Below are 11,917 nucleotides of genomic sequence, written 5' to 3' on the forward strand. Positions count from 1 at the left end.
AATGTTGGATCTCTTCAACTCGATTTCAGACAAACGGCTTCCAACGGTTGGCTGCCGACCTTACCCACGCTAGAGTAACCCTGCTGTCCCTCAAACACGTGATGGAGTGGCTGGCAGGTCCAGGGCTCCCTGTGCGTAATGCACCAGTCTCGCCGCGACCAGATCCGCCATGACTTCCAGTCTTTAGAGACTCAGTCGCTTTATGGGGGTGACGCGAGTTTTCGCAGTAACCATGTTCATCAGCGCACGCGGCGCGGAGGTTTCTACGCGCAGGTAAACCACCGCGCCGTTGGCCAGTGGTGACGCGTCGCAAAGCGCATGAAGCTTGACGCGTTCCACTTGAGTCAATAGTACTGGCACTAACGCGCAAAGGACCTTAATGAGCGGAAACTCTTCCAAATTCTCGCTTCGTCCACAGTCGATCCACGTCGTCTGGCAAGGATTCGTCCCAGGACGCCCCGAGCTGCCATAGGGATTGGAATAAGATCTTGGCCCTCACCGTGAAGGGGGCCAAACAGCATATCGAGTAGAATATGCTGGATGCCGTACGCAGCAGCTACAGCTTGGAATCTCAGCCGTCGAGGCGTGTTGTTCCCAGAGAGATAAAGGTCAGATGGTCCTTCTTGCGGTCCAAGTAAATTCCCAGCGTCTTCCAAAAGCATCTCTTGACTCCTGTCGACCATTTTTCCGTTAGGATTGCACTAAGCACAGACGGCTCATTGCTAGCCCACTTGTGCAGACGGAACCCTCAGGATGCCATCAACTCCTCCAGTTGGGTGGCCAGCGTAATTGCCTCATCAAGCAATTTGCAGGATGTCGCCAAGTCAACCATGTACATGTTGTGCAGCACTTCCGCTGCCGCTCACGGTGCTGAGATCCGGTGTCGTCGTGCGTGCACTCTCGTGGTGCTCATGGCTAGGAAGGGGGGAGCAAGTTAACCTGAAACACACCCTGGTAAGTTGGTACTTGCGAACCCCTTGACCCTCATCTCTCCAGAGAAATCTGCAGGCGTCCCGGTTTCCTTCGTGGATTTGGATCTGGAGGTACATTTTATCTGTGTCCGCCTGCAGCCCAACTCAGAAGCGGCAAAAGCGGAGGAAAGCTCTTAACAGGTCGGTCTGGATGGAGGGTCCTGCTTCCAGCTGACTGTTCAACAAAGTCCCTCCGTAGTGTGAGCCGTCGAATACTACGCGGTATCTTCGTTCTTTGTCTTCTCCCTTGTAGACCGCATGGTATGGGAGATACCAGGTGCGCTTCAGAGAACTGGATTCAGATGCTGGTTCAGCCAAGCCGTTGTCCAGATACTGCCGTATGGTTGATTGTTGTCACGGCTGTCCTTGTCGCTCCTCGCCAGGCGTCGCTCAACCGCCGTGAGCTGACGCATTGCCTGCTTGATCCTGACAGGAAGGTCAGGTTGGCTCCTGCTCCACGGGAGTCTGACTTGGTATCTCTCTCCGTCGAAGGACAGAGAGTCCTCAAACTTCTCCACCATCCTTGCATCCTCTGGTTCAGCATCGTCCTCAGGGTTGATTCCCATTGCTTCGACTTCCCAGAACCTTCGCAGTGATGCGTTCGTCGGCTCCTCTATCTTCGTCAAGAGGACCCTCTTCTCCGCGACAGGGCCTGGGCGGGGTTTTCCGCAAACCACCCAGCTGAGTAACGTTTCCAGCGCAACCGGGCCGGTCGCGTTTCTCCTCATAGGGCCCGTGACGAAATCATAATAATGATCGACCCTGATCAATATGTCGACTATCAGCGGCCGCTCTTGTAGTCCAATTCCCTACTGAACGGCGTTTTCAGCCTTGCCGTTCTGCGAGCAACCCTCGCCTTGGGGATCCTTCCACAGATCCAGGGAATGACCAGCGCTTCGACGCTTCGCCTTGACGCCGGTTGCTTCGAGTCGCTGTCAGCTCCCAGCCGGAATTCTACTTTTCTCAATCGTCGTTCTGGCGCCACGCCGCCCCTGAATGTCTCAAGCCGAACCTCCTTGTACGACCACGTGAGACCAAAGGCTTCGGTGATGTTCTTCCATATAAATGACACTTGCGCGCTGGTGTCGAAAAGGCAGATCCGGTCCGTACGCACGCGCAATCCGGAGGCGAGCCATTTTGCGATTTCCCGAGGCCAGCATGCCTCATTGCACGATGCTGGGTTCCGTCGACCGAGCCGACTCGCTCAATGTGCTTGAGTGCAAGAGCTTGTGATGAGTTCGCCTGCACCCATCCACTGCTCACGGTTGACGCTCGCGGCAGTTTCACGCCTGATAGGTGGCCTGCAAACATTTAAAGGCCTTTGGCGCGCACCATGGGCATTCTCCTTGGCAGGTTTGCCCTTAAGAACTTCTCACAGGCGGCCGCCTTGTGCTCACTTTCACAGAATGGGCAGCTCCCAGTGGCAGTTACCGCCAACGCAACCGCTGAAGACGTGATGCGGCCTCCGCTCTTCCATTTGGGACGTAACGGTTTCTTCGGGGACGTTCGATGCTCTGTCCTTCTTGCCGGCGTTCCTATGTCCTCTTCCATTGGCTTGGTGAGCAAACTCGCTTGCCATTGAGCGAACTCAAGGAACTTCTGCAAATTGTCTTCATCCTCTTCTGCCTCCGGCCCTATTTTCATGTACCAAGCTCTTAGCAAGGCAGGTGGAATTTATCCCTCAACATCGGCATCAGGGCCTTACGCACGGGGAGGCGGCTGGTGAACGGGTCCTTGTCGAGCGCCCTGAGACAACGCAGGTGCTTCGTCACTTCATCCACTAGTGACTGGATGCCATGCATCGTCGTCTTGCGGCGGTGCCTTCCACAGGGCCGCAAGATGCTCGCGCACCACCAAGTTAGGCTGACCGAAACGGGCCTTGAGAATCTCCACGGTCTAAGGGTAGTTCGCTTCCGTGAGCGTGATTCCTTCAATGGCGCTCCGCGCCCTTCCCTCCCTGCTCGATATCATGTAAGCAAACTTTGTGGCGACATCCAGGTCGCTGCTGTTATAGATGCTTGCTTCAAACTGGGCCCAGACGGTGGCGAATTCTAACACTTCCTCCAAAAACTGCGGCAGCTTCCCGTTTCCGGCCCTGACGGCAGCCCTGCCGGAATTGCTGCTGTCGACACCCGTAGGGCGTTCGCTGCTCTCCTCATCAATTATTGCGCGCGCCCGGGATCTCCCATATCAGTAGCTGTCGCATCCAGAACTGATAAAATCCGTTGAATCGACAGCTACAAATAACGAGGCGCGTCACGAGAGTAACCTTATGCAAATATGATAAGGAAAATTGTTGACGGCAGTTGCTGCAAGCAGTTGACCTTATTCAAAACCAGAAGTGATTTTATATATAGTTGTTCATTTTCGGGTATAGCGCTTCTAACATACGTTTTGAGTGTTCACCCTTAAAGTGTAGTAGCTCTGGTCAATTGGATATATGGTTCAGGTAGCGCTGACGACACCTCGCCCAGTCGCGGACTGACGCTCTTCTCCTTCCAGATCCAGTTCCAATTCAGCCTGGAGTGCTTCTGACGTCTGGTAAATTTCTTTCGTCATGAAGATCTGCTCCTTGACGATCTCCTTGATCCAGTCGGATTGTCGAACGCATTGGACTTTCCCGCCCTGCGGTAATGAACCTAAATATAGTCCACTAATATCAACGAACGAGTGATTTACAATTTCGCTCGTTATACTGGTCATCTGAGCCGGAGTCCACGACCACCGATCAACGAATACCCGTAACATCCGGCTGCAGCAGCAAAGGCACTGTCCAGGTAGCTCGCCGCGAACAAGGCCTGATTGAACCGTCTCCTTACGGAACTGGAAGAGCTCAGTATCGGCGCGGTCGATGACAACGTGCTAGATGGCCAGCTAGAATTGACGGAAGCGCTTTTCCGGACAGACCCCCTTCAGCCGGATTGGGAGCAAGACCTTGGGATTGGGATTGGGAAATTGGGATTGGGAGAACGGAGCGCCACCATCGAAGACTGGGCGAGTAGCCGGAGGCTCTTTTTGGAAGCAAGGGCGCGAGCCTACGCCGGCTGCGGCAGAAGCAGGACGATAGACCGTCCCGCGGCGACGGCGGCGACAGCGGCAACCCCGGACAAGCTGCCGCCCTGACTAGAATCGGAAAACTACCAGAGCTCCCGCTCCCGCAGTTCTCTGGGGAATTGCTGGAATTCCCCAAGTTCTGGGCGCAGTTTGAGGCAAGCGTCCACGGAAGAACCGATCTCGACGCCGCCACGAAGTTTGCCTACCTGCTGTGGAACACGGCAGGGAGAGCTCGGAGTGCTATCGCCAGCATTCCCGTCATAGCGGACTATTACCCGGAAGCGGTGGGTATCTTACAGAAGCGGTTTCGTTGGCCGAAGATCGTGGCGCGTGCGCACTTCTTGGCCTTGTGGAAGGCACCGAAGTGCCGCGAGATGACACGACAGAGCATCCAGGCATTGATGGACGAAATCACTGCGCACTTGGTGTCTTGCAGCGATGGGAAGGATCCCCACGCTGGTGAGCTCCCGTTGAGCAAAGCCCTGATGCCTGGGCTGAAGGATAAATTCCCTCGCGCGTTGTAGAGGGCCTGGGACCTAAAGGTCAGTGCTGGGCCTGAGTCTGAAGACAACCTGGAGAATCTTATGGAGTTCGCCCAACTGCAAGCAGACTTGCTGTCCCCGACTGACGGTCTCAGCTTCGAAGAGTCCGGCGAAGAGAAGATTGGTGAAACCACCCGGAAAGATTCGAGGAGCGGCAAGAGAAGAGAGCGAGACAGGGTCACGTCATCGGCCGCCGCGTTGGTGACATCCGTCCAACGCGTCTGCCCGTTCTGCGAAGGTGACCACGATGCGACTGTCTGCCAGCGTTTCTTGAACGCTGACTACTCAGCCAGAATAAGCTTGTCGCGGGAGACCAATCCAAGCAGATGCAAGCAAGACAGAAAAAGTGGCGTCATGGCCAACTCCAACCAGCACATCAGAGGTTCGTTCTTTCCTTGGCCTTGCGAGCTATTACCGCTGATTTGTGAAATCGTTTGCGAGCATAGCAAGACCCCTGCACCGTCTCACGGAACAGGGACGTCAATTCAGCTGGTCGAATGAAGCTGAAGAAGCGTTTCAACGTCTCAAAAGAGCATTGACCAGAACAGCCTAGACCTTGTGAAGCAGTGGAAACATCTGCGGTTAACGCCAACCGGCCTAGCGGTAGTCGTAACCGGGAACCCAGCACGTTGGGTACCGCCTAACCATGCCCGTCCGAGCATTCTGGAACAACTACACAATGGAATCGGCGGTGGTCATCTTGGTGTCAAGAAAACGGCAGAAAAAGTAAAGACACGCTACTTTTGACCAGGTTGATACCGTGACGTCAAGGCGTGGTGCGAAAGATGCGAAGCTTGCGCACGCAGGAAAACACCACCCATTGTGAACAGGGCCCCAATGGAAAGTATTGTGGTGGGTAACCCAATGGAAATCGTCGCAGTCGACATATTAGGACCTGTACCAAGATCGAAAAATGGCAATAGCTACATCATGGTGGTGTCCGATTATTTCACACGCTGGGTAGAAGCCTATGCATTGCCAAACCAGCAGGCGGAAACGGTTGCTCACAAGCTGGTGCAGCAATTCGTATGCCGTTTTGGCACATCGATGAAATTGTTATCTGATCAAGGGGCAAAATTCCAAGGTCGCCTGGTCACTGAACTTTGTAAGCTACTGGGTATCGAAAAAATACGAACAACCGCGTACCACCTACAGTGTGATGACATGGTGGAACGATTTAATCTCGCTTTGGCAATGATGCTCAAGACAGCGATGGAGGAGGCACAAAACGATGACTGGGAAACGGGAATCCCACAGGTGTGCTTTGCCTACAATGCAAGCGTGCATGAAACCACAGGATACGCACCCTTCGAAATGATGTTTGGGGGCCCTCCGCGACTCCCAGTGGATGCAGCGTTCAACACGAACTTGGGGAACGAAACGACCACCAAGAAATACGTCGAAGAGTTGGCAGCCCACCTCTGAAACGCGTTCGCGGCCGCCCGGAAACACAGTGCGAAGGAACAGAAGCGGCAAAGGTATAATTATAAACGGAAGGCAGGAAATATAAATTACCAGACCCATGAAGGAGTCTGCTTGTATTGCCCTGCCAGCAAAAGCAAACCAAACAGGAAATTCACGACACCGTGGACAGGGCCCTTCGAAATTGTCAAAGAAGTCTCCGGGGTGAATTATTGCATCCGGAGCATCAGCAACCCCAGACGAACCCAGCTGTTGCACGTCAATCGTTTAAAGCGATGTAAATTGACATCTGCACAGCTGTGCAGCATACGGCAAAAATACAACGGAAACAAGAAACAAGTTCGACGTGTCAGCCAATTCAACACAAGCCGAGGACATATCGCCCACGACTGGTGTGGGCTGAAGAAGACTGTGGACTGGACGGGACGTCAACACCAGCCGTGGTATCTCAGAGGCCGCGGCGGAAGTGAAAACCACCAGTGAGGTACAAAGATTACATCCTTTATTGAGATCGTGAGGCGCGATTGCCAGAGAACATGGCGGCATAATGTGATTATGATCTCAACAACCTGAACATCAATAACCCACAATAGGAGAGCTAAGGTTTTTGGCATAAAGTAACGTTGAGTCGACGTGTTAACGAGTTCATTATTGTCGTGAGTATACCCCGTTGCGTGTGTGTTATTGCTTTATATAGTTATTCCCTACTGAATAAAAGTGTTGTTCCGTTACAGCATTCTGAGGCCAAGTCGATGGTGCAGTGTACCGTAGAAAAGACTTCGACAATGTCACCTAATTTGTCCATCTGAAATCATGCCTATCCGGTGAAGCTCTCCAACTTGCTAACGGCCTGACCGTCACGGCAGAGAATTACGAAGAGTTAGTAAAACTACTTCATGATCGCTTTCACAGAACAACCGACATCTTGGACGCCCACATCAACCGTCTTCATGAATTGCAGCCAGCATCTAGCCACAGTCGAAAGGAGCTGCTACGGTTACACGACGATATCAACAGCCAACTGTTGGAGATACGCGCACTTGGAAGAGACATTGATACATATGACACCAAACTCATATCTGTTTTTCGGATGCTGTTGCCCAGGCTAGCTAACTTGCTGCCGCCACTCACTCGAACGAAATGGAAGGAGCATAGCACCAAACTGACTGAAGAAGGGTTGACATCGAAGGCGTTCCTATCTTTCCTCAGTCAGCAAGCTCTCTGTATGGATCACACAGATAATTTGGCCAACAGGAAAACACGGTCCCCACCGGCTCGACAGAACATTCGAAGACAAATACGAAAACATACCACGATCGATGCGCTCCACTCTTCAATCACTCCTAAATGTCCAGTGTGCCGAGGTGACTATCGTCTACCAAATTGCAAGCGGTTTCTAAGCCAAGGGCTGGAAGAACGCAAGAAAACGGCCAGGACACTACATCTGTGTTTCAAATGCTTGCAACACGGACATCGAGCGACAGAGTGCAAACTGAAAGGACGAGGTTGGATCTTGCACCGTTTACTAACATCAACGAGCCCAAATCAACAAACTCGAAGACAAGCAGATCCAGACAACGAGAAACAACCAACTCAAAAGAAGTCGCGTCTCGAAGAGAAAACGGAAGCAAGTGCTAACGTTCTACTCACCAGCACTCATGGTCTTACCAGAATACGCTTCCAAACAATACGGGCAATAGCACATGGCACCGAAGGAAAGCGAATGACAGTGAACTGCTTGTTCGACAGCGCCGCAGAAAGGACTCTGGTAAGAGAAGACGTATCACAAACCCTGGGACTTGCAGGACCAATCAAAACAATCACAGTGAAGGGAATATATGGCATCGACTGCCACTCAGCAGCCTCCAGAAGAATTCAGCTACGACTAAGTCCTTATAAGAGCCATCCTCACGAGGGAGTCAACCAACCCATTGAAGCCCTGACGCTCACTAAGATATGTGATGACAATCCATCGGTGACCTTCCAGAGCAAGGACTGTGCAAAACGGAATTTAGTCGGTTCAAATAATCTGTCGTCAGGTTCTTCTGATCATCAAGTATCAGAGCGACAATTTTGAGACTCATCGCGTTCAAAATCGTTCACCGCTCCAAGTGGTAGATCGAGTAGTTCCAATCTACACTACTTCAACGTGTGTGTTGAATATCAGCATTTTCCTTTCAACTGATACCGATTTAATCAATCTTATCAGCTTCTTGTGGTTCCTGTTTTCCCACACAGTATCCGCCCTGTACACAGGAATCAAACAAGATCCGTCTTCACGTGGACTCCTTCGGTCAAGCAAGAAGTACACAATCGTCTTTGTTTACGTAATTCCTTACGCAAACAGTCAAACGAACGTAAAATTATACCTCTGTTTCTGTACACGGTAACTGTATCGACAGTAACAATTGCACTCAATCAACAATAATTAGTGGAATCAAATCTTTACTAACGTCCTAATTTCGTCAATCAATCGATCAATAAAAAGTTCTTGTTCTTATCTTAGCATACCGTAATCTTACAGTAAGAATATGTGATAATTTAGCTATACATTGTTTTCACTATTCTTAACAGACTGGAAACACCTAGAACAGCTACACCTACCATAAGAACGGGATATGAATCTTCCAATCCATTTCTGATCGGTCTCGATTTCTACGGTCGATTTCTCAACGAGATGATCCTGCGAGGTAGCCATGACTATCCGGTAGCAATCAAAACGACGCTAGGATGGGTCGTGTTTGGCCCGGTGAATCCCTCGCCAAATGCAATATCCCAAGTCAATTGTGTTCAGATTGAAAACGAAATCTAACGGACATTGAAGAAATTTTGGGAGCTGGATTCCATCAGCATCAAACCTCAAGAAGAGAATCTAACTCAAGACTCAGTAAGCGCTAAGTTTCACAGTAATCTAACACATGATGGTTCACGGTACACTGTGGGGCTACTGTGGAAACCCGGTGAAATCCGGCTACCTAACAATCGCTCACTGGCCGAGCAACGACTGCAAGCCATGGAAAGCAGCATCATGAAATACCCAGCAAAACAACTAGCGTACAGCACGGTGATCGAAGAATACATTCAAAATGGATGGGTAGAAGAAGTGACAAGTCAGCACGAGCAGAATGGCAAAACTTGGTACCTGCCACATCATGCGGTGTACAAGACAGTTGATGGTGAGTTAAAATGTCGAGTAGTGTTTGATGGGTGGGCAAAATATGGTGGTGTCTCGCTCAATCAATGCCTTGAAACGAGCCCCAATCTGCAAACCGATCTGGTGGGCGTTTTGCTCCGCTTCAGACAGTACCAAATCGCGGTACAGGCTGACACTGAGAAAATGTACCTGCAGGTTGCACTCCGGGTGGAAGACCGCGATGCTTGTCGTTTCCTGTGGCGCAACTGCGTACAGGACTCTCCGGTGCGAGTATATCGCCTTACCCGTGTGTGTTTCAGTTTAGCGTGTTCCCCTTACCTTGCAATGAATGTGATTAAAGCACATGCAGAACGAAATCCAGAGGAATGCGATGATATAATCAAGCGAGTCCTGTCCAACATGTATGTTGATGATTTGGTGATGAGTTGCGACGAGAAGTCAGAGGTAGCAGCGTTGATTTGTAGAGTACCGGCGTTCCTACGAAAAGGTGGATTCCACCTTAGGAAGTGGGCCAGTAACCGTGTAGATCTTTTGGCCACTCTTCCAAGACCAGAAGTGTGTAAAACCGGTGAAAGGGAACTCGGCAAAGCTCTCGGTGTATACTGGCTGAAGGATGAGGACGTCATCACCTTCAGGCCACCAGCGAATTCAACCACTCAGTCCAGAACTACAAAGAGACAGCTTCTAAGCTTGGTGACCAAAGTATATGACCCGCTGGGCTATCTTGCCACTCCATTCACCGTCTAAGCCAAAATGATGTTTCAGTCGCTGTGGACGCTGGGATTGAGTTGGGACTCGCCTCTCCCACCTAAAATCTCAAAACAATGGCGAAGTTGGCAGGAAGAGCTGAAAAAACCATCCCAAATCAAGCTTAGCAGGCCTTGGCTTTCGCGCAGTGTGAAACAGGTGTGAAAAGTGGAGGTCCACATCTTCGGTGATGCGTCTCAGGCCGCATACGCCGCCAGCGCCTACCTAGGAGTGGAGTCCTTAGATGGGGAAATCTCAGTGAAACTGATGATTGCGAAGACCCGGGTGACCCCAGTAAGACACATCAGCCTCCCGAGACTCGAGTTGATGGCAGCCTTGCTGTGCGAAAGGCTAAAGAATAACATAGTGAAAGAAGTAACCCTGCTGATCCAGGAGACCCTTTACTGGAGTGACAGCAAGGTAGTCCTAGCCTGGATTCGAGGATCCTCCAAGCGCTGGAAGCCCTTTGTAGCTAACCGAGTGGAGGAGATTCAGAGTGTAGTCTCCCCTCGGCAGTGGAAATACTGTCCTACAAAGGAGAAACAGCAGATATATCCAGTCGAGGACGCTCACTGGATGAACTAGTAGAGGCTGATCTGTGGTGGCAGGGGCCACAGTGGTTGTCGCAAGCCCGGGTGAATTGGCCGAGGGAACCTGCTGAGCTCGACGATAGAGATGAAGCCGTGATGACCGAGCAAAAATCCATAAAGGTGCTAACCGCCCGAACAAGGCATTGAACGAGTACTGGACCCAACCAGGTATAGCAGCTATGAAAGGCTTATGCAAATGACAGCATACTGCTTACGGTTCATACAAAACATCCAACTCCCGGTGATAGAGCGAAACGTTGATATCAGTCTAGGGATGGTCGATTACAGGACAAATTTTCACCGTCCAATTTTACTGGTCGTTGAACTCGCTATTTTATTGGACCTTCGTACCGCTGTCTTATTGGTTTTCCTTGTCTAATTCCTAATTGATTCAAACTCTTCAGTTGTAATTAGCTGTAATGTTCTTCATTTCATTGGTTCAAATATTCCACTTAGGATTACGTAACTTTAATAGTAGTGACATAACATTAATAATGAAAATGTTTCTTATTTGAGAATTGTTCCAATCCAGATTTATAAGCTTTATCATTCATTGAAATTTTGATTTTTCAATATATTATTAGTGAAGTTTATACTTTTTAGTGATCAACGTTTTCAATAATTATTTTTATCATTATTCTATATTTTACTGTACCAGAGTGACGTTATATCAAATGCGATAGTAATAATTCAGAAAAAACGATACAAAAATAAGTTAAATAGTTATTCTTACTTTTCACTACCCAACAGCAGCAACAGCAACAGTAAAGAACAGCCAGACGTTACGTTTTAGCTCGCAATTTCACTGAATTTTACGCATGTGTAGCGCCGTCAGGCGCACGATTCATCCGCACCATTTGTTATGTAGAGAGTTTATTATAAACACCGGGATACAAGAGATTATACAAAATGGCTGTAATACAAATGTTCAACAAACCGGGACGCGCCCGCCGTATGTCTACTCCGATCCACACACACTCCACGTTCACCACGCTGATCTATATCTTTTTACCGCCGGTCGCCCTACAAAAAGGTGAACGTGATACGCAGGTGCAATTTCGTGGTCGCAGGAAGGCAGGAAAATCAGAAAAGTATTTCGATGCTAACAAAAATTAGCAATTGCTAGTCCTAATTTTAACTCAGAACTGCAGCTGTGGACAATTTATCACTTGTTGACTTTCCCTGTGTATTAAAATCGCCTTTACCAACCAACATATGTGATGTGATGGGAAACGCGAACAATGTTTGACAAAGGCATATGCGTAAAATTTAGTGAAATTGTGAGCTAACACGTAACGTCAGCATTAGCGCCATTTGTAACCGGGAAATTGGTAGTGTTGCCACAACATTCTAGATTTTTCAAACAGGATTATTCAGTATTTGGCCATTCCCCGGGGAGGTAACCTTCCATTCTGGATAATTTCCACCGGGAAATAA

At 49.8% G+C, this 11,917-nt stretch overlaps 7 protein-coding genes across 7 annotated transcripts; 4 read left to right on the forward strand and 3 right to left on the reverse strand.

Annotated features, from left to right (window-relative positions):
* Nucleotides 1–25: 25 nt before the first annotated feature.
* On the reverse strand, nucleotides 26–683 carry Tsp_04863 (conserved hypothetical protein). The gene is given in 2 exon segments (XM_003369399.1): nucleotides 26–375; nucleotides 392–683. The coding sequence occupies 2 exon segments, from the start codon at nucleotides 681–683 to the stop codon at nucleotides 26–28; spliced, it is 642 nt and encodes a 213-aa protein (XP_003369447.1).
* A 572-nt stretch (nucleotides 684–1,255) lies between these two features.
* On the reverse strand, nucleotides 1,256–2,615 carry Tsp_04864 (conserved hypothetical protein). The gene is made up of 4 exons (XM_003369400.1): nucleotides 2,369–2,615; nucleotides 1,984–2,272; nucleotides 1,785–1,963; nucleotides 1,256–1,764 (listed from the first exon to the last, which is right to left on the reverse strand). The coding sequence occupies exons 1-4, from the start codon at nucleotides 2,613–2,615 to the stop codon at nucleotides 1,256–1,258; spliced, it is 1,224 nt and encodes a 407-aa protein (XP_003369448.1).
* An 801-nt stretch (nucleotides 2,616–3,416) lies between these two features.
* Tsp_04865 (putative ribonuclease D) lies at nucleotides 3,417–3,719 on the reverse strand. Its single transcript, XM_003369401.1, has one exon. The coding sequence runs from the start codon at nucleotides 3,717–3,719 to the stop codon at nucleotides 3,417–3,419; it is 303 nt and encodes a 100-aa protein (XP_003369449.1).
* A 103-nt stretch (nucleotides 3,720–3,822) lies between these two features.
* On the forward strand, nucleotides 3,823–6,472 carry Tsp_04866 (putative integrase core domain protein). The gene is made up of 7 exons (XM_003369402.1): nucleotides 3,823–3,830; nucleotides 3,994–4,545; nucleotides 4,573–5,046; nucleotides 5,077–5,293; nucleotides 5,339–5,721; nucleotides 5,982–6,045; nucleotides 6,086–6,472. Exons 1-7 carry the CDS (start codon nucleotides 3,823–3,825, stop codon nucleotides 6,470–6,472), a joined length of 2,085 nt encoding a protein of 694 aa, XP_003369450.1.
* A 607-nt stretch (nucleotides 6,473–7,079) lies between these two features.
* Nucleotides 7,080–8,801, forward strand: Tsp_04867 (conserved hypothetical protein). The gene is made up of 3 exons (XM_003369403.1): nucleotides 7,080–8,045; nucleotides 8,068–8,346; nucleotides 8,535–8,801. The coding sequence occupies exons 1-3, from the start codon at nucleotides 7,080–7,082 to the stop codon at nucleotides 8,799–8,801; spliced, it is 1,512 nt and encodes a 503-aa protein (XP_003369451.1).
* Nucleotides 8,802–9,002: 201 nt separating this feature from the next.
* On the forward strand, nucleotides 9,003–9,890 carry Tsp_04868 (conserved hypothetical protein). The gene is made up of 2 exons (XM_003369404.1): nucleotides 9,003–9,165; nucleotides 9,484–9,890. Exons 1-2 carry the CDS (start codon nucleotides 9,003–9,005, stop codon nucleotides 9,888–9,890), a joined length of 570 nt encoding a protein of 189 aa, XP_003369452.1.
* Nucleotides 9,891–9,896: 6 nt separating this feature from the next.
* On the forward strand, nucleotides 9,897–10,475 carry Tsp_04869 (Pao retrotransposon peptidase family protein). The gene is given in 2 exon segments (XM_003369405.1): nucleotides 9,897–10,049; nucleotides 10,065–10,475. 2 exon segments carry the CDS (start codon nucleotides 9,897–9,899, stop codon nucleotides 10,473–10,475), a joined length of 564 nt encoding a protein of 187 aa, XP_003369453.1.
* The last annotated feature ends 1,442 nt before the right edge of the window (nucleotides 10,476–11,917 follow it).

The sequence above is a fragment of the Trichinella spiralis genome, assembly GCF_000181795.1.
Source record: "Trichinella spiralis strain ISS 195 chromosome Unknown Scfld1557, whole genome shotgun sequence".
In the NCBI taxonomy this organism is placed as follows: domain Eukaryota; kingdom Metazoa; phylum Nematoda; class Enoplea; order Trichinellida; family Trichinellidae; genus Trichinella; species Trichinella spiralis.

Bases quoted from the DNA above. Each gene is read 5' to 3' on its own strand.
- Tsp_04863 (XM_003369399.1), bottom strand. From the start codon at position 683: ATGGTCGACAGGAGTCAAGAGATGCTTTTGGAAGACGCTGGGAATTTA.
- Tsp_04864 (XM_003369400.1), bottom strand. From the start codon at position 2,615: ATGAAAATAGGGCCGGAGGCAGAAGAGGATGAAGACAATTTGCAGAAG. The intron at 2,273-2,368 runs GTGAGCACAAGG...AAATGTTTGCAG, and splicing joins GAGCTGCCCATTCTGTGAAA to GCCACCTATCAGGCGTGAAA.
- Tsp_04865 (XM_003369401.1), bottom strand. From the start codon at position 3,719: ATGTTACGGGTATTCGTTGATCGGTGGTCGTGGACTCCGGCTCAGATG.
- Tsp_04866 (XM_003369402.1), top strand. The intron at 4,546-4,572 runs GTAGAGGGCCTG...CCTAAAGGTCAG, and splicing joins GATAAATTCCCTCGCGCGTT to TGCTGGGCCTGAGTCTGAAG. The intron at 6,046-6,085 runs GTATAATTATAA...ATAAATTACCAG, and splicing joins AAGGAACAGAAGCGGCAAAG to ACCCATGAAGGAGTCTGCTT.
- Tsp_04867 (XM_003369403.1), top strand. From the start codon at position 7,080: ATGCTGTTGCCCAGGCTAGCTAACTTGCTGCCGCCACTCACTCGAACG. The intron at 8,347-8,534 runs GTAAAATTATAC...GTGATAATTTAG, and splicing joins ACGCAAACAGTCAAACGAAC to CTATACATTGTTTTCACTAT.
- Tsp_04868 (XM_003369404.1), top strand. From the start codon at position 9,003: ATGGAAAGCAGCATCATGAAATACCCAGCAAAACAACTAGCGTACAGC. The intron at 9,166-9,483 runs GTGAGTTAAAAT...ATGTGATTAAAG, and splicing joins GGTGTACAAGACAGTTGATG to CACATGCAGAACGAAATCCA.
- Tsp_04869 (XM_003369405.1), top strand. From the start codon at position 9,897: ATGATGTTTCAGTCGCTGTGGACGCTGGGATTGAGTTGGGACTCGCCT.